The sequence below is a fragment of the Plasmodium knowlesi genome (genome assembly GCF_000006355.2).
Source record: "Plasmodium knowlesi strain H genome assembly, chromosome: 9".
Taxonomy (NCBI): domain Eukaryota; phylum Apicomplexa; class Aconoidasida; order Haemosporida; family Plasmodiidae; genus Plasmodium; species Plasmodium knowlesi.
This window is the reverse complement of record NC_011910.2, coordinates 1,503,919-1,522,790: the sequence shown is the minus strand read 5'-3', so window position 1 is coordinate 1,522,790 and position 18,872 is coordinate 1,503,919. Positions and strand designations below refer to the sequence as shown.

At 40.5% G+C, this 18,872-nt stretch overlaps 3 protein-coding genes across 3 annotated transcripts; 1 reads left to right on the top strand and 2 right to left on the bottom strand.

The window, feature by feature from the left end:
• Positions 1 to 1,139: 1,139 nt before the first annotated feature.
• On the top strand, positions 1,140 to 4,015 carry PKNH_0934400 (conserved Plasmodium protein, unknown function; the record flags this gene model as incomplete). Its single annotated transcript, XM_002259333.1, has 5 exons — positions 1,140 to 2,493; positions 2,633 to 2,760; positions 3,004 to 3,127; positions 3,265 to 3,511; positions 3,643 to 4,015. 5 exons carry the CDS (start codon positions 1,140 to 1,142, stop codon positions 4,013 to 4,015), a joined length of 2,226 nt encoding a protein of 741 aa, XP_002259369.1.
• Positions 4,016 to 4,330: 315 nt separating this feature from the next.
• PKNH_0934300 (conserved Plasmodium protein, unknown function) lies at positions 4,331 to 6,061 on the bottom strand (the record flags this gene model as incomplete). Its single annotated transcript, XM_002259332.1, has 1 exon — positions 4,331 to 6,061. The coding sequence occupies one exon, from the start codon at positions 6,059 to 6,061 to the stop codon at positions 4,331 to 4,333; it is 1,731 nt and encodes a 576-aa protein (XP_002259368.1).
• Positions 6,062 to 7,059: 998 nt separating this feature from the next.
• PKNH_0934200 (conserved Plasmodium protein, unknown function) lies at positions 7,060 to 16,558 on the bottom strand (the record flags this gene model as incomplete). The annotated part of the gene is made up of 2 exons (XM_002259331.2): positions 7,060 to 16,175; positions 16,492 to 16,558. The coding sequence occupies 2 exons, from the start codon at positions 16,556 to 16,558 to the stop codon at positions 7,060 to 7,062; spliced, it is 9,183 nt and encodes a 3,060-aa protein (XP_002259367.2).
• Between the last annotated feature and the right edge of the window lie 2,314 nt (positions 16,559 to 18,872).

The window sequence follows — 18,872 nt, the reverse complement described above, 5'->3', positions numbered from 1 at the left end:
CACCTATAAATAGGTTTACATTATCACATGAAAGAAACTTCAACATAAAAATATAGAATCTCTTTCAAATACCGCTCTTTTTTCCGTATGAGGAACCCCACTCACCCCTAATTGGAGTGATGATCGCGCTTTTTGCATGTATAAATGTGATACCATTTTTTTTTCAAATATAACTAAATGGCAATAGGTAAAATATTCCAGCACAGGTTCACACATGTTAGAATTTTCGCATCCTATAATTCTGCCTCCGTGGGGAATCATTTTGGCTCAATTTATGCGCCAATTTTCAAATGGGTGACAAATCGGTAAATGCGTTCAAAGGAATTTTCTCCACTTTTAATGCTCTTCCTCGATCATGCCTTCAATGAATCGATATTTTTGTTGGGGAAAGTAATCACATTAGATCAAAAGGAAAAATAATGCACACTACACAATCGCAGCTAACTCGTCTGCATATTTAGTACAATTTTTAAAACGAAGAGAAAGATACAAATGAATATGCACATTTTTTATTCACAAAGTTGTAATTTTTTTTTTTCTTTTTCTCAGCCGTCTATTATCCTGCATTTATATGCACCTAGGGGCACGAGAAGTACATCATTTAATTGGTCCCAGAAGAAAGTGTTTCTTCTTTTTTTTTTTTTTTTTTTTTTTTTTTTTTACACTTGTAGTGTCATTCTACACGGAGATAAGAACACTATCTGCGCACCGCTCATGTGGGGGTATGGACATATTTGTATATGTCAACATTCACCTATACATATGCAGCCATTCGTACTGACGCGTACAAACGTTTATGTGCACACGTGTACACCTGAATGTACAAGCGAATATAATTAGCCACAACACAGCAATACATTTTACTCGCAGCATAGATGTTAATCCGGAACACTTTTTAAAGATTCGGATGTGTATGCAAAATGGCGACAATGACCAACCGCAAGTAACGGAGAGCGCGAATGGTCTAACTTTTTCTGTCACAAAAAAAAAAAAAAAAAAAAAAAAAAAAAAATTAAATGAGACGAAAAATTAATTAAAACGTTGCGTAAATGAAGCAGTCAGAACGCTAAGCAAAATAGACCATTCCTAAAAGCAGCGCAAAGGCGATCTGACCAAAATGCAACTATCGCGTGATTAAAATGAAACTGAAGTTTCTTTGCTCCCTGTTAAAAATAATTGCCCTCGAAAATAAGTTCCATATCACCAAAGACATAATAACTGTATCTATCAAGTGCAGCGGAAGGGGGCATACTTTATCCAACCAAAGCGCCTGCTTGACGCAGCGAACTGGGTACGATAATTTGTATTTCTGGGAATCCTTAAACCCTCTGTTCGGAAAAAAAAATGACCAGTCGCTTTTACAATTGTGCATACGAAATCGAAGACTAAGAAGTGATGACGAAGAAGAGGAGGATGAAAAGGGGGAGGAGGAAAGTGGACAGGGGAACGACGACGAAGATAATGATTCCTCCACGGATTCAAATTCTTCCGGATCGAACGACCAGAATGATAATTGGCAAGACAAAAAGGGATCTAATAAAAAAAAAAATTCAAGAAATCATTTTTTACGAAATTTAAATGTGCACAACCACAATGGTAATAACAACGGATCGAACCAAAACCCAGAAGACGGTGGTGAGGGGCACAAGCACCACAGGGCGAAGAACCATAAGCATAATAAAAAAAACGCGCAAGGCGGAATGTCTAACGGTGCGAGCAGCGCCAATGTGAATAGCAGTGTGAATGGGGTAAATAACGTGAATACGTTAAATAACATGAATGGGGTAAATAACGTGAATACGTTAAATAACATGAATGGGGCAAATAATGTGAACGCGGTAAATAACGTGAATGGGGTAAATAATATGAACGGGGTAAATAATGTGAACGGGGTAAATAATATGAACGGGGTAAATAATATGAACGGGGTAAATAATGTGAACGGGGTAAATAATGTGAACGGGGTAAATAATGTGAATGGAGGGAACAACACGAATGCGATAAATACCGTGAATGGGGTAAATACTATGAATGGGGTAAATAACGTGAATGGAGTAAATAACGTGAATACGTTAAATAACATGAATGGAGGAAACAACATGAATGGAGGAAACAACATGAATGGAGAAAACAACACGAATGGAGGAAACAACATGATAGGGGGAAATAACATGAACGGGGTTAATAACCCTAATGGAAACATCCCCAATGGAAGCAGCAACTTGAGTACAACCGCAGCTGCCGCCCTTGGAGCTGCCTCCGTAGCTGCGGCTAATGTCAATAGCACAAATGTACCCAATACAAACACAAACGGGTCTCAAAAAATCACATCGGACATGGCCATGTCTATCCCCCCTGAAGATGCAAACACTGTACAGGTTTTTTCAAAATTAATGGAAAATAACGATAAATTTAATACGAGCGAAATTATATGCAGTTCGATCAACTGCACTCCCCTAACGAATGACGCCAACGGGAAGGTACCCCTAACCGGTATGTTTAAACCGCCTCCCACATTAATGCATGAATGTGTATGCGCAGACACGCATCCCATTCCTGAATACTTTTGCGGGCTTACTAACCAAACAAGTTGTGCATGATGCACACACCGTTTTTTTCCCCTTCTCTACAGATTGCACAAATGTAACGTATTGCGGCGGGTGTTCCATTTTGGCAACGTCAAGAGACCAGTGCAGCAACATGAAAAGTTTTAACCCAGATAATATCCTCGTATCATCGGGTTCTGTTGACTCTGCAAATGTTAACAAAGAAAAAACAAAAAAAACACATATATTGTTATGCTCCAGCGGGGAATGCAGCTAGCTTTTTTTTTTTTTTTTTTATGACAGTTGATGACAACATTGCTACGTTTGTTGTATTTTTTTCTATATATTATTGCTCGTTCATATATTTTTTCTTTTTCTCTCCAAATATTATTCCTTGTTCATATATATATATATATATATATATATATATTTTTTTTTTTTTTTTTTTTTTTTTTAGCTGAATAGCCAAAATAGCTTGGTAGGTGTGCCCTTGCAGTGGGACAAGGTGTTGTTGGACTTTTCCAAGTGCCTCCCTGACGTGAATAAATTCCTGCAGGCATCCAAGGGACTTCCCAATGCAGGTATTTTTACCAAACGGGAAAGAGTTTCTGCCGTGGCGTTAGAAGACACGACTCCTTTCAGTTGTACTGAGTGCCCATGCACTTACGCACACACGTATATATACATGTGTACATTTTTTTTTTGTTTCCTTGGGTAGATAAAAGTGAGGCATACAAGCACCTGTATAGGCTAGCCAATTTGCACATATACGGAACGAAGCTCACAGAGGATAACAGCGTGAACGGATTGAACGTATCCGTTAGGATGAACAACGTCAACTCTGATTCGTTAAAACCAAATGAGCAATTTCCGAATGGAAATAATTCCCTTCCCACGTGCCCTTTGAATGTTGCTAATTTTAAAACACTTAGCATTCATCAGGCGCAGTCCTTCGCCTTTTACCAGTAATACCCACTTATAACTGCAGCGATTAGTTTTCGCAGTATGTAAAAATGGGCGTTGCAGCTCCGCATTGCGCTAGCACGTTGTTAATTGGCTGCAATTTATATTCCATTTCACCGTCTATTCCCCCCAGGCGCCTATTTATCCCAGAAAGCAGTAACCTTCTGGACAGCAGAAACTTGAGTGTCGACATAACCAACGACCAGGGGAACCACGTGGGAAACTACTTTTTCTATGCCAAAATTGAATGCCCGCGGACGGACCCAACTATAGAAAACTGGCTAAAGCTTCAAGGGACGCAACAAACGAATGTGTTACAAAGCCTCCAAAACAGCAACGGCGCACAGGTCAACCCCCCTGCAAATGCGCAACAGCCCAAGAGTGGTAATTCGCAAGACGATTCCAAGCAGAAGGGGAGTTCGCAGAAGGGTGGTTCGCACAAGGGGGCCCCGAGCGCGCTTCTCCTTTTCCTACCAATAATTATGTACTTCCTTTTTGTTAATTAGTTTTTTCGGGTATGCGGCTACACATCCTTTGGGAGTGACCGGCCCGACAATTATTTTGAAACTGCGCTTTTCCTTAACCCTTTCCCCACGTCTTTTTTTAATTCCCATCTTTTCGCCCTTCCAATTTGCCACACCCTGATTTATTCACCCATTGTTCACCCATTGTTCATACATTGTTTAGTATTTTTAAAACAATTTAACTCATGCTACTGCGAAAAAGTTGCGCACACAATTTATATACACACAAGGATGTCTCATGGTAGTGGGCGGTGTGGCTCCGCATGGGAACGATGAGCAGATGGACACCTCTCCCGATCATGCAAGTAACCCCTTACCAATTAGCAAAGAAATTTGCGAAGTATAAATTTCAATTAATCCATTTAGCTTTTCAATATCGTTATGGAAATCTTTCATCATGGAATTATGGTCGTGCAAAATGGAGTGGCTGCGTCTATCAGCATATTCTTCTACTCTTTTGTTAATGCTCTCATGCCTTTTTTGCAGTTTCTCTAGCTCGTCCAAGCTTACGAGGCTCGCGCGATTGCCAAACGGGCTAGCCCTATATCGGGGAGAACTTCCTATTGCGCCGATTGCTGTTGCTGTGGTTGCCTTACGAATGTACTCATTAACCTTCCTAACCGTGGCCACGATGCCCTCTTGCAAGGTAAGCAAGTTCTCTATGGAAGACTTCGCTTCATTAACGAGCAAAACGTTTTCCTGAATGTTGTTCTCATCCAAGCTGGGGTACACCATTTTGCTCACTCCATCCTCCAAGTGAATCATTCCATCAGCTATTTCATCCAATTTTAACATGTACTCATTTGGAAGCATAATCTTTGCGTTTTTCAAAAGATTAAACAGATGAAATAAATCTGGATTGTACTTTTCTACTTCCTCTTGCAGAGTTTGGAAAATATGTTCCGTAATTTTGTACAACTTTTGTGTTAGCTTAATATGTTTCACATTTTCTTGTATTTCTTTTTTTCTCCTTAAAAATTCATTTTTTTCATTCTTCAACATGTTTGCGTAATCTTTTACGTCGTGGCACATTTGGCTGTACGTCTTCTCCTTATTATTTGCGCTTAACAAATAAGGCAAAACCACATCTGAGCAAGTGTATATATAATTTTTATCCTCCATTTTCTGAAGCCTCCTATTGCAAAAGTGCTTTTCACTTTGTTCAGCACAATGGCTGAGAGAATTATATCCAAAGACACTTCTTCTAACAATGGAGCAGGTGTTGTACAGATTAACCATACCGATGCAGTCGTTTCTTTGGTATTCCTCAAAATGGAATGTTTCAGTTATATCCTTTTTATAACCATTCACGTAGACTGATTTGCGATTCTCATTTTCCTGTACATTTTTTTTTCTTTCGAACGAACTCTCACAGAATAGTTCTCCATCTGAGATGACATTTTTTTCTATATCCAAGGAAGCACAATGGGTCAAGGGGTCTGCGTATCCTCTTTCGGTACATTTCCTCAACAAGGACATGAACATATCCTTGGTTCTTTTGCAAGTATCGTCCATCCTTTCTATTGGGAAATCCTCCTCCGGGTGCTCCTTATTAGTGCTATTCTCTTCATTGGTACTTTCCGTGTGGGGTCTTTCAACTTTTTCATCTGCTTCACCTTTGTCGCTCTCCCCCTCAGGGGTCGCGACAAGAGTGTAGCTCAGTTTACACAACGCTTTCTGCATCTTCGCATAGCAGTTGTAATTACTCAAGTTGTGTTTCTCCAAAACTGTATTGCCTATGTACCGATAAGGCGCACACATATCATCATACTTATACTTTTGCAACTCGTCTTGGTAGAATGTTAACGCGTCAATGACATTCATGCAGGTGGATAGGAAGTTGTCCCTGGGGGGGGATTCTTCCGAAGAAACCGTCAAAGCCATTCCTAGACCGCTTAACAAACAACAAAATAGAAAAAGATGCATTGAAATTTTGAGCAACGTTTTTTGCTTCATCTTAGGGAGACCACCTAAAGGGCGAGCAACAACAGATTTACAACTCACAAAAGAGTAACTATGCCGTTCCATCTTTTCCTGTAAATTAATTTTTTCCGCGTCTATATTGAAGCTATCGAGGACACATATATTCTTCCTACAGAAAAAAAAATTAATTTTGCTATGGGATGAATCTATGCCTTTTATCCAGTCAGATAATCATAGGGACAAAATTTCACACACTTTAGCGTGCGCACAAAAGTGAACAACAGTTAAATTTTTTGGAGAGAGAGTTGTGAACAAAGAGTAACCTGCGCAGAGGAAACCAAACAAGTACACATATTTAGGCCATCTACGTTGCAACAAAAGTTCGCCAAGAAGTACTCCCACGAGGGGAACGTCCATATATATATCCGTTGGTCATAACCCCCGCCCCCTCCTGCCGCTGCTTATATGGGCAACTCCCTAGTGTAGGTACAAAAAAAGGGCTAAAAAAAAGGGGACAATTTGGAGGAAAAAGACGCGCAGAAGCGGAACGCTGCTCGGGGGAGGCGTGCCCAACATGTCTACCAAACTGAGCATCGCAACGTCCAAACATGCAAACGCCGCAACTGTGCAAAGGTCGCAACTGTGTAAAGGTCGCAACTGTGTAAAGGTCGCAACTGTGTAAAGGTCGCAACTGTGCAAAGGTCGCAACTGTGCAAAGGTCGCAGAATTATTAAAAATGGGAGGAGTTATTTACAAAGTTATTCAAAAAAACATAGTGGAGGGAGCAGTGCCCCATATCAACACACCGTTGGTCTGCTCTGCCTTAAAAAGTATCAAAACAAAGGTATACCAATAGGGCGGGAAATAAAAAAAAAAAAAAAAAAAAATGCACAAACTGTGCCAGTATGGGGAATCCCTCAGTACATTTCAAAATGCAATGGAAAAGGATTTAAATAAAAAAAAAAAAAAATTGAAACGATTACACAAAAAAAAAAAAAAAAAATGTCAAATGGGGTACTACACATTAAGTAATTTTTAAAAAAAAAAATCGAAAAAGGGGCCTCTACGAATGTGATGTCTCTCTATACAAACTGAATGTGGACCTAATCCCTGTAGTATTCAATGTAGTAAAAGGGAACTGCATAGGATAGGTTGAACAGGACCACTTCATCATTGGAGAAAGACATAGAATCGTAATTGTTATAATATTGGTGCATATCACTTTGCCCCGATTTTATAAAGCTACTCATGGGAGCCTTGTCGTAGTGGAACGATTTCCCTTTGTGCAGGGCCACGATGATAAGCCGATAGGTATGATTAGAAGGGGCATAATCCGTGGTAGGTGCATCGTTGGTGGGGTGTGTCGGGCAACCTGGCTCAGAAGTCGCCTCCTGCGGTGCCTCCGCCCCAACCAGCATGTCATAAAAGTTGGAGGCATCCCGTATGTACTTAAAAAAAATGGCGAAATTTCTCATATTGGGGGAGAATTTCTCAAACGATTTTTTGTTGCATTCGAAGCCATGGGAATCACTAAAAATTTTATCCATCAAGTTAAACCTCGAGATGAAAAAATATAAATTCTTCTGGTCGATCTCGTAGTTCCTCTTCTTCATAAAAGGAATGACATTTTTTATGTTAACCTGCTTATCTAGAAGGGAGAGAAACGATTCCACTACATACTTGGTGCAGGTCTTCAAAATCCTCTTCTCATTTAAGTGAAACCTGCTTTTGTGCAAATTATTCTGTTCAATAAAAAGCCTATTAATCAAGTTGGTCTCGTAATTATTCTGTATGTAAAGGCACAAGGTAGAATTTTCATATATTTTGTAACTTCCTTGGAATTTGCTTTTTATATACTTGTAGAAGTTGTAACAATCAAAGGAGTAGAATAGTAAGTTGTTGTACGCCAGACTGTAGATGTCGTTGTAGTCCCTCTCCAAGAACAAAGACACTTTGTGGGTCTGTCTCTTCTGATCCGTGTTGTATATATTAAACATAATAAAATTATGCGTCTTCATATTTTTCTCAGAAAAAACGGAAGTGAAAAATTTGCTGAATAAATATAACCTATTCGACTTGCTCATAGCTGAGTCCTTCACGTCTTCGTAGTTCAGATTCTTTAGGACGGGTGTCAGATTCGCATCTTGTTCTCGGTTATTCAGAGAGGAGGAGCGTTCGTCTGGGCTGCTATCAAGGCATTTGGATTGGCCCTTCCTTTCACCAATTTCACCTTCACCAATTACACCTTCACCAATTACACCTTCACCAATTACACCTTCACCAATTACACCTTCACCAATTTCACCTTCACCACTTTTACCTTCACCACTTTCACCTTCACGACCACATCTTTCATTACTTCTTCTGTTGCACGGATGATCACGCTGACCCTTCGGTTCACCACTATCCTCACTTGGAGCATCTCCCCCCCCTGGAGAATCGTTTTTCTTCTTTCTGATTAGTTTACACTTCATGTCCTTCAAATCATTCTGTATGTTCATCATAACCTCCATAATTTTATTTAGAACTTGGGTGTTCTTTTCCTTCCCTTGGCTATCTATATTTTCTCTAAACAGTTCGTAAAGCAATTCGTTATAATTGGCATCCTTTCCACTGGTACTACTTGTATTGTGATCCACCTGGTAGTTTCCTCTTGACATGCCTCCCCTATGAATTGTGTCTCCATCAGAGTGTCTAAATATGCGACCATCAAGGTTAGTTCCCATGTCTCTAGCCACCTTGTAATACTCATAATTTGTGTTGGCCTTTCGAAAAGGTAGTTCATTCTTTCCTTCTCTGCAATTCCACGTTTTATTTTCATTTGGATAGTCGTCACCTATTTGGGGGGTCAATCCATGCGTATTATCCTCTCTTTTCACATCGTAATGAAGTGCTACTGGCCCACCACTGTTGTTGCCACTGTATTGACATGACGGGGCGGGAACTACTCTACCCATGTGACTATCTACATCCCTTGACACTCCAGAAGGATGGAGCATTGTTACATTTTCACCTTTCCTGTGCAACTCCTCCTGGGCATACTTACTATACCGCCGCACAACTTCCCTTTGCACACCTTCCCTTCGCGCACCTTCCCTTCGCGCACCTTCCCTTAGCGCACCTTCCCTTAGCGCACCTTCATCGAAGTAGTAATCGTGCGGAAGTGCAGTGTCGCTTCTTCCATCCACGTGTAAGCATTGCTCATAATAATCTTGACTACCCATGTTTTTCCCTTCATGTATCTCTCCTACCATGTCACATTTTAAATGTGCCTCCTTATAATTATAAATGGTCTCTTTCTTTCCCTCTACGTGTGCACATCCAACGGGTTGTGTACTGCTATCCTTCCATTTCCATCCCCCCCCATAGGCCACGTAAGATGTGTGTGCCTTTACATACGCCCCATCTGGCATAACTGGTCCGTAAAAATCTGTTCCATAGGGGTTCCCAACGGAAGAATAATTATGGTCCACAATTTTTACGTTCGTTTTCGATTTTTCCACTCTGTTTGGCGGGGAAACCATCGCACTGTGCTCGTCCAAGTTTTCGTACAGAGGGTGGTGGTGACTTCCGTAGCGCTTCTCCCCGTGGTAATTTCCGCAAGGTTCGCCACGTTGGTACTCTCCGTCGCGATTCCAACTGGGACCATACCTCTCCTTGTCCCCCTCCACAATCCCTCCCTCCCTTTGGGACCAATTTTCATACCCTTCGCATCCCCCCAAAGAGTTATACCTATCACGAACATTTCCTTCCATAAGGCGCTTGACGAATTGCTCTTCCCTTGAAAGACTACCCAAATGACCAGAATGAACTTTATCATTTGGGAGCATTTCCGTGAAGGGATAAGTCGGCTGACTTGTCTCATCCTCATAATGCTGCGTTCCGTTTTTCCTGTACTTGTGTTGGATCATGGCTCCTTCAAATTGCTCATCCGTTTTTAACTCATACGACCTGCTTGGAACCATTTCTACAATAGGTCTACCAGGACAGTTGTCCCCTTTTCTGAACTGCTCGTTTGTATAATTCCCTTCTCTGCTTTGGCATCTACCATAAGGGTAATCTTGTATTGGTCTCTCCTGAGGGAAATTTTCACCGGCGTAATCATATGTGTTCCTCCCTTTCATCCTTTCAAGGTTGGTTGAATCAGTTACGTTTTGCAAACGGTCTGGTGCCATTATTATTTCGTTACTCTTTTTCAAGTCCATGTCTTTTATGTTTTTTCGGCCATATCCCTCTGTGTGTATGTTACTTGGATGAGAACATCTTCCGTTTCCACAGTTATGCGCACTTATCTTCCTTTCCCCCTCCTCCCTCGGGTGGTTCACTCGGTAAGGTTGAATTGTATTTAACGAGTCGTTCCTCTCATACGCATTTTTATCTCTCATCGAATTCTTCTCTGATTGAAAACCGTTACCATGTTCGTCCTTCTCGTCCTTCTGATGCATACATCTCCCACTGCGACTTTCGCTCCTGTTCTGTTCCACCACTTCTAGATTAACTGCACCGAGATATGTATCTTCACTTAATGCACCACCCCTGGATATTTCCCCCTTATTTCTCACTTCCTCATTGTAATGATTAGGATAAAATTCGTCTCCCCATTTTCCTTTACTGAAATACCTTCCTTGGGGGTAATCACTGATGTTACCCTTGTGTGATGTGTAGTTTTCCTCTCCACATTGTGATAAAAATGTTTCGCATTCATCAGAAGCATGCTCATAGATGTGTCCACCTTGTTTCATATAACCCGCATGACCACTGTTGCATCTGTAGGGGTTTCCATAAGAGGCATTTGAATTTTTAGTGTACTGTGTATTCCTCCTAGATGTTTCTTCATGATTCTGTCTTCCCATGTAGTCGGTGGTCTTCCCCCCTGGGTCCTGCATTACTTGATAATCCACACTCGGTTTGTTATTAAAATATCTGGGATTGGAATGATCATCACGTTTGCTACCACTACGCAGATGCATATTTGCATAGACACTTTTCCCAGAGGAAACCTCTTCATTGTCATTGCTCTGATGCTCCTTCCGAATCTCGCTATTCTCATGCACATCATTGGACATACTATTGGGGCGGGATCCATTTGTGCTCTCCTTCCTTCCTGTGTAACCGTTAACGCACTTTGATTCACCAGGAAATGTGTTTCTTCCTTGTCCACTACAGGGCGATGTCCTTCTATTATTTTTTCCTTCATCGTAGGAGTTAGGATGCATTTTTCTTCTTTCCTCCTCCCTTGGTGGAATTGCTACCTTCCTCGTGTTGCTCTTCTCTCCATTTGCACCTCCTATATTTTCATCTGCTACATTTCCTCTTTCCACATTTATTGAGGCATACTCTGTTGCTACGCTTCTACCGCCTCTCTGCGCAGGCTCACATATTTGGTAATCTTCCTTCAGTACATATTGGTAGGATTTCCCTTCTTCCCTTTTCTGCTCATTTATTCCACTCCTTTCACTTTTTTCAAAGGAGTAACTGGTGCTGCAAGTTTCTAATACATCATTCGCACCTTCGCCTGGCGCATCACATGACGCCTTATCTTCCGCTTTCCCTTTTTCTCTCGATTGTTCCATACCCTTTTGGAACTGCACTTGTTCGAAGCTCCGTTCGTTTGTCTCATCACTACGCGTGGTGGTACTCTGATCAGTGTGACCCTTCTGTTGCACGCCTTGTTCTACGATAACTACACCAACACCGCTATTTCCATCGTCATGCGTGTTTTCCTTAACTGTGGGATCATCGACAAAACCCACAGATGGTGTGATATTTCCACTAGATCCACTAACCAACACGCTGCTACTACTTCTTTGCAATCCCCTCCATGATGTAGTCTGATTTGTTGGATACCCTTGTCTGTCAGGTACCCCTTCGTTGCTCATCTTTCTCTGTATTGTCCCCGGCCGCATTATGTTCTTTTCAAAATGTTTTTCCTTCTCCCCACTTGGATAACGTAAGCATTCATTCATGCTGGGGCGTGTGATAAGGGAGTTGCCGTCTGATAGGGGAGATGTTCTACAAACATTCCCTTTGGTGATCCTCTCAAATGTGTTTCCATTCGATTGAAATGTCGTTTGGTCTTCTTCAATTAGTTCCTTCCCTTCCCGAGAGATCTTACGCTTATTCTCAAAGTACGAACTATGCAAAGGCTTCGGAATGCAATCATACTCCGATGAGTTATGTATGTTGTCGAAAAAAAAAATGGAGGAGTTGTTCTGGCTGAAATGGATAATATCTCCCATGCTTGTCATCCCACTGTGCTTAATATCATCATCTTTCGAACGTTGCGATGTGTAGTTTATTCCATCTACATTTTTGTTATTCATCATTGGGGATACCTCTTCCCCCTCCAGAGTGGTGTTCTTATCGAGTGGACAGAACTTGCCCTCATTAGGGCGTACCTCTTTCCCATTGGACCTCATGACAGATGAAGATTCTTCACAGTCAGTCCCTCTACTCAATTGCCTTAAAAAACGTGGATTATCATTTTGACTTTGTCTCATTTTTCCATTTATCACCGCTCCGTCATAGGAGAGGTTGCGCATATGAGTGGTGTCTTCATTTCTGTGGGGAATAAACCCAGCACCATCTTCTGCGCATGAACCACTAAGGTGGTTAACTGCGCAATGACTTGCCCTTTTGGATATGTCCAACTCATTTGGCACGCCACGAGACTCTGTGCTGGATCCCCTCGCCTCCTTTGTCTTGCTCCATATCACTTCGCCCTGTCTGCTCCATTGCATGCTACTTCCACTTGCACCGATTAACATGTTATTCCTACAACTGACAGACTCACCATCAGTACATTGAGCCTCGGGACGGTTACCCCCGATAGCCCATTTCGTCTCCAGTGTATCATACGCAGAACTGTCTCTCAACCCATTTGCATTGTCGCCGTGGATTTTGTCAACACTGCTATCATTATACGCATTTGCACTTTTTCCCTCGCAGTCACTTATGCTTCTCTTGCGCCTCATTCCACCGTTGGTGCCGCCGCGAAAGCAGTGAGAAGGATCTCCATTGTTCGCCTTATCATCATGCGGAAAAACAGATGAAAAGGAATTGGCTTGTTTAATCTGATCCCTTTTGTTTGTCTTCCCTGTGAGACAAGAATAATTACTAATCGAAAAACTGTTCAAATCACTCCTTATGTCATTTCCTCTTGATGGACATGCATGCGGATCATCGGAAGCATCCTCATCATATGATTTTTTCAATGTGTTGTTCATGTCTGAGGTTTTACTGACCATGTCAGCGCATTTCGAAAATACGCTCTTGTTTAAAAATAAGTTTGGCAGATTATCAACCTCGTTTTTAGATAATCTATCGTCATGCTTATACATGCCCTGTTTTGAAGAACTATTTATACTGTCCGTTTTGTTGACAGACGATCGGGAAAAAATACTTTTCTCCATCTGATCCTTTCCACTAAGTAGGTAATCAGTGGAAGGGGTTCTGAATTGGTCCAAGGTGGTTGTCTTATATTTTCTCCATTCCATATTGTTATAACTACGCTGCAATGTCAACGTATTTTTGAGCAACGAATTTTTATCTAATTGGGAAGGGGATTCGAACAACTTCATTTCATTTTCCATCGTGTCATCCTTCCTTTTGCTATACTTGTCCTTCAAATGGTTAATGGAGTTGCTCCTTCGTTGGGATTGCTCCTCTATGGTTTCTCTAAATTTCGACGTTTCCCTCGCTTCTCCACGTTGCTTAAACTGACAATCAGTTGTTTTAACTTCGCATTCATTACTTGGTGTATGTCCAACGATTGGAGGTGGTTGCGTTTTCGCTTCTTCCACCTTTGGGCGATTGCTATGCGTGGACTCAGTTTCACCCCTTGAACGAGAGGCTTCACAGGTGGGGAGAACGACCTCGTTGCAACTGAGTGAAATTTTAAAAAGGCTATCCGCCACATCTGGGTCAGACGAAAAGGAAAACCTTTTTCTGTACTCCTCGGGGGGAAGGTCCGCTTGAGCGGTGGCAGCATGAGGACTGCCTTCCTCTCCGTAGAGAGTGTTAGACTTAATAAAAATACTATCGTCCAAAATTACATCATCGAGGAATTTCCCTTCATCGTTATTTTTTGTATATATGTCCATAATACTGCTATTGAGGCTTTCCAGCTTATTCAAACTAAGATCATTGAGCATAGAAATAGAGTTGATTTTTTTATAAATTTCATTAATATTTTTTCTATCCACATCGTCTTCACTGATGGGGAGAGTACCATCCGCTTCATCTTTCACTGGAGCTTTACCTGATGAAGCAGCGTGGGTAAGTACTTCGCTCATCCCTTCCTCAGAAGGCAATCGTCCTTCCACATCACTACCACATTTTTTACCTTCTTCTAATTTCTTCTCCTTGTTGTAGTTTTTAAAAATATTATTGTCAAAGTCGATGTTTAACCCGAGGTGTACGTTTTCTTTTCTCTTTTCTTTTGCTCCATGATCCATCACATGATCAGTTGTGATTTCCTTAACTCCTGCACTCATTTGTGAATGGGCCAGTTCTACATCGTTGCTGTTGTTTTGGATAAGATAATTTCTTCTCATATATGTACCACTGTTTTTTAAGGAAGCCCTTTCACCACTTTTTATCCAACTGGAATTACCATTCGGATTTGTCCCATTAGCATTTATATTATGTAACGATTCATTCATTTCAATATTTTTCGTGTGAAAAATTACCTGACCAGGCAAGGCATTTCTGTCCACCTTCGTTTGAGTTAAATTAGGATCAAAGAAATCTCCACTACCTAAGTAAGTCCTATGGCTCTCATCTAACGTGTTCTGGCGACTAGTTCCTAAATTACTTCTGTTACTTTTGAGACTATTCTCGTAATACGTTCCGCTATTACTGCTAGTATTATCCACCGCTATATATGTGTCTGATTTTTTTTGTTTGCTAAACCCTTTATTATATATTCCGTTTGGTGTGGTGGAAAAAACTCTGCCTTGAATCTTTGCACTGTGATCACTGTTCAGGGCAATGGCTGAATTGATTCCGTGTTCGCCATGATGGTTCCGTCGGTCAGATTCGTTTTCTCCTTCCAGATTTCTCCCAATAATATTGCTGGAATTTCCATTGAAGGTGAACGAACTGATTGACGTGTTGCTATCGCTCATCGGTGCCTCTTTCGGCTTGGACCCTTTGGCGAAATGGGACCGCCTGGATCCTCTCAACCCGTTGGAAAAATTCGAAAATTTTGAAAAATTCGAAATTTGGCTCAGATCCAACATGTCATTATTATGAAGGGAAAACTTGTGCACGCTGTTCTTTTCGCTCAGGGAGTAAAAACTAAATTCCTTCTTAAGATCCTCCGTTGTTAGGAATGATAGATCCAATTGTTTCTTCCACGAAGGACCATCCGTGCTGTGAGCCATATCCGTATCGACCATGTTGGCATACCCGCTCTGAACCAGGTCCTTGCTATAACATATCCTGTCCTCATTTCCTGTGCTGCTAAAATGAGGAATTTTCTCCAGACCGCCTAATCCTCCTACCATTTTAGAATTAGCATTGACCCTATAATTCACGTCCCTATCCATTTCGATTGCTTCATCACAATTCTTTCTTCTGATTTCCCCATCCGTTTGTACAATGGATGGGTGGGGTTGCTTTGGCAAACAGACTTCCCTTTGGTCGTAATCATGCAACGATGTAAACACTGTGCCAGGTTCCACTGCCACGCATTCATCACTTCTGTCATAATGGTGTTCTTCTTTTTCTTCTTCCACATCCCCCTCTTCGTCATCCGATCTTAACAAGAGACTTATATTTTTTTCTATTTTTTTTAACGAATTCGCCTTGGCTATGCTCCTCAACAGTTCCTTCTCTTCGTTGTTCGTTCTGTGCGATTTCCTCTCATCCCTTTTTTGCCTGTGACTTGGATCCCCATTCGTAGTCTCCGTTCTGCACAAGAAACGGTACTTAGCTTCATCATTAGGTCCGTCTTTAGCTAGTTTACAGTGCCCTCCTTCGTGTGCTTTCCCTTGTTGCGCCTCTCCCCCACCCTTATCCATATCGTTCTTCTGGTCATATTTTATTATCGTTTTTAATTTGGACAGACTATCGGTTATGTTATCGTACAAGTTAATGCTTCCGCTTCTCGATGCGATTCCTTTCATGTCAGTTGTGTGTCTCCTTCCGCCATCATGGGTCGCGTTGCTTTTAGTTTTTGCAGCCCCCTGGGGATTCCAATTAGTTGCCTTTCTTCCTGTTCACATGTGGGAGGAAAAATATACATACATATATATGTATATGCATACATTTTTGTGACGAAACGGCACAAATGACAAACAAGGAATAAGTTCTTTTCTTTGGCGGGAAGCTCCGTGGCGCATTCGATGGTACATAACGCACGATGCTGTTTGTTCTATGGTGTTGAGTGTGGCTGTCTTTTCGCACAACAGCTCTTTCCTGCAGTAGTCTTTTCCTGCTTTCTCCCTCTGCCCTAAAATTCTCTTAATTGGTACACTCAATCTCTAAGTTGGAATTTGCGAAGTGAGTGATGTGGTTTTTGTTTTAGTCACCTATGTCGTCCAAAGGATTTACTCCGTCAGATGTGTCAAGAACATCATGGTATTCATTATCCACCATATTTTTTTTTTTTCTGTTCCTCCTTTTGTTATAATATTAACATCACTTAATGAGAAGATAGTAAACACAATTAAAAATAGATGGCGGGGAAAAAAACATGGTCTTTAAAAACCATTACACTTAAAAAAAAAAAAAAAAAGAAAAAAGAAAAACACGCATACATACATATATACATACGTATAACCACATATGTACAAACTGTCGAATAATCTCGCTTTACATGTGCAACTACGCGTACCCTCCTTGATACCAAAAAAACGCGCACAAGTACGAATAATTACACAATTGGGTGAAAAATTAAATATTCTCCCCTGCCTCTTCAAATGAGAGAAAACGTACATTCGTTCGCAACGTATGTATACAAACATACGCATGAAATGCACTTTTTAAAAAGTGGGGAAATAATAAAAAAAAAAAAAATTATTGTATATTAATGTATCTTCATATTTTAAGGCTATGATGTGCGTGTTGAAGCAACTGCTTTTATTCTCACGCCGGTACGCCCCTGTGTATATTTCCATCATTTACACTTTTTCCCCTTCATTAAAATTTAAGGGAAAAAAAAAAAAAAAAAAAAAAAAAAAAAAAGAGGAAGGAATTGGAGGTTGAAATAAGTACTTCTCGGAAGAAGCAATTATATTTTGTTGTTATGTACTCGTAAATATGATGAAAAACGTTCTTTAAAAAAAAAAAAAATATATATATATATATATATATATACATTTCTGTTCAGGCAAATGATGCTCCTTTTCGCATCACATGAGTTGTTAGTGTGTAAGCTTATGTGTAAATGTACAATTGGGTACACATTTATACGTTCGTTTCGCATGTGTGTAAACAAACCTGTGGGAGAAGGCACTAACAGTGATGCCAATCCCGAAAGAAAATGAAGAAACCTTTCGACAGAATTATTGCAATTAGTGTTTACCATGTGTTGGCATAATATCAAGCGCATACTCACGTGTACATTCATGAATTACACTTTTAAGGCGTCTCCACTTAATACTTCATTTGTTCCTTTATAACAGCCTTAGGGAGTGCCCTTTTGAAAAAATAAAAATAATTTTCCCATTTTATATTTTCCCTGCAAAATGTATCTCTTTACTGTTATTTGCAAGTATTGTATGTTTATATATTCCTGTTAACATGGAGGACCCAGGCCATTAAGGCATATGTACTGTGGATAAGGTTTTATCATTTCCCGCTTTTTCGTTGCGGGTTAAAAATTTCATTTCGCACGAACGGCAGTAAAGACAGAAGGGGTTGGTAAAAGGGATGATACGGGGAGACACAAAAAAAGGTTGATTTTTTTTTTTTTTTTTTTTTTTGCGTAAGGTTATTATTTTTCCTGCACATGCTCTTCTGTGTGTGCAGAGGCGCACGCAATTCTGCGAAGGTTTGGCAACTCTCCATCTGCAGAGGTTCCCCATTATTGACATGCTTAAATGTGCTACATTGTAGAAAGGGGAAGGTAAACAGACAGACAGGTAGGCAAAGAAAGACACTAACCAAGGAATGGCTTCCCTTGGGGAGAACAGAATGTTGCATTCTTTCCGTCCATGAAGCTTGACTGGTGAAACGTGCACATAACGAGATATCCAGTTGAAGTCTCATTACTTACCACAAATGCCTCCAAGCATCACTGCGCAGTGATGATTATACAAAAACGACCTTGTGAGTGATCCAACGATATAACGTAACAATTACGCATACCTCCAAGCAACCATTTTAAAACATTTTTAATTAGTTGGCAGATATGCTTAAGCGTAGCATCATCTTAGATAACCTTCAGTTGCCTTTCCTCACATCGTAAATAACAATTTGTCATGGGGAAGAACGCAAGGGCGTGGGGAAAAAAAAAAACTCGTAAAATGACAATTTTTACCTGACCTGTTCATATTAAATATGAAAAAAAAAAAGTAATTAATTTTTTCCTCCCATTTTGAGTAACATCAGAAAAGTGGCGTATTGTACAAAGTGAGATGTTTTTCCTGTTGTTAGTAATCATGTGCCGATTAGACGTGTCCGCTGCGCATACATACACATATGTGCGAACTTTTTATTAAATGTGTATTTTTTCATTCGAATTTGCTTTTTTTTTTTTTTTTTTTTTTTTGTTTATTCTCGTATGGCGCATTAAATTGGTGAGCTGCTTCGTGCTGGAAGAATATAAGGACGGTTAATTACGCATTTAATTGCACAACAGAGAAGGGGAAAAAATATAATTGACCATGCGGAATAATGAATTTTTTTTTTTTTCTTTTTTTTGCACCTCATTTGACATAATCATGGAGTAGCAAATGTGGTAGAAACG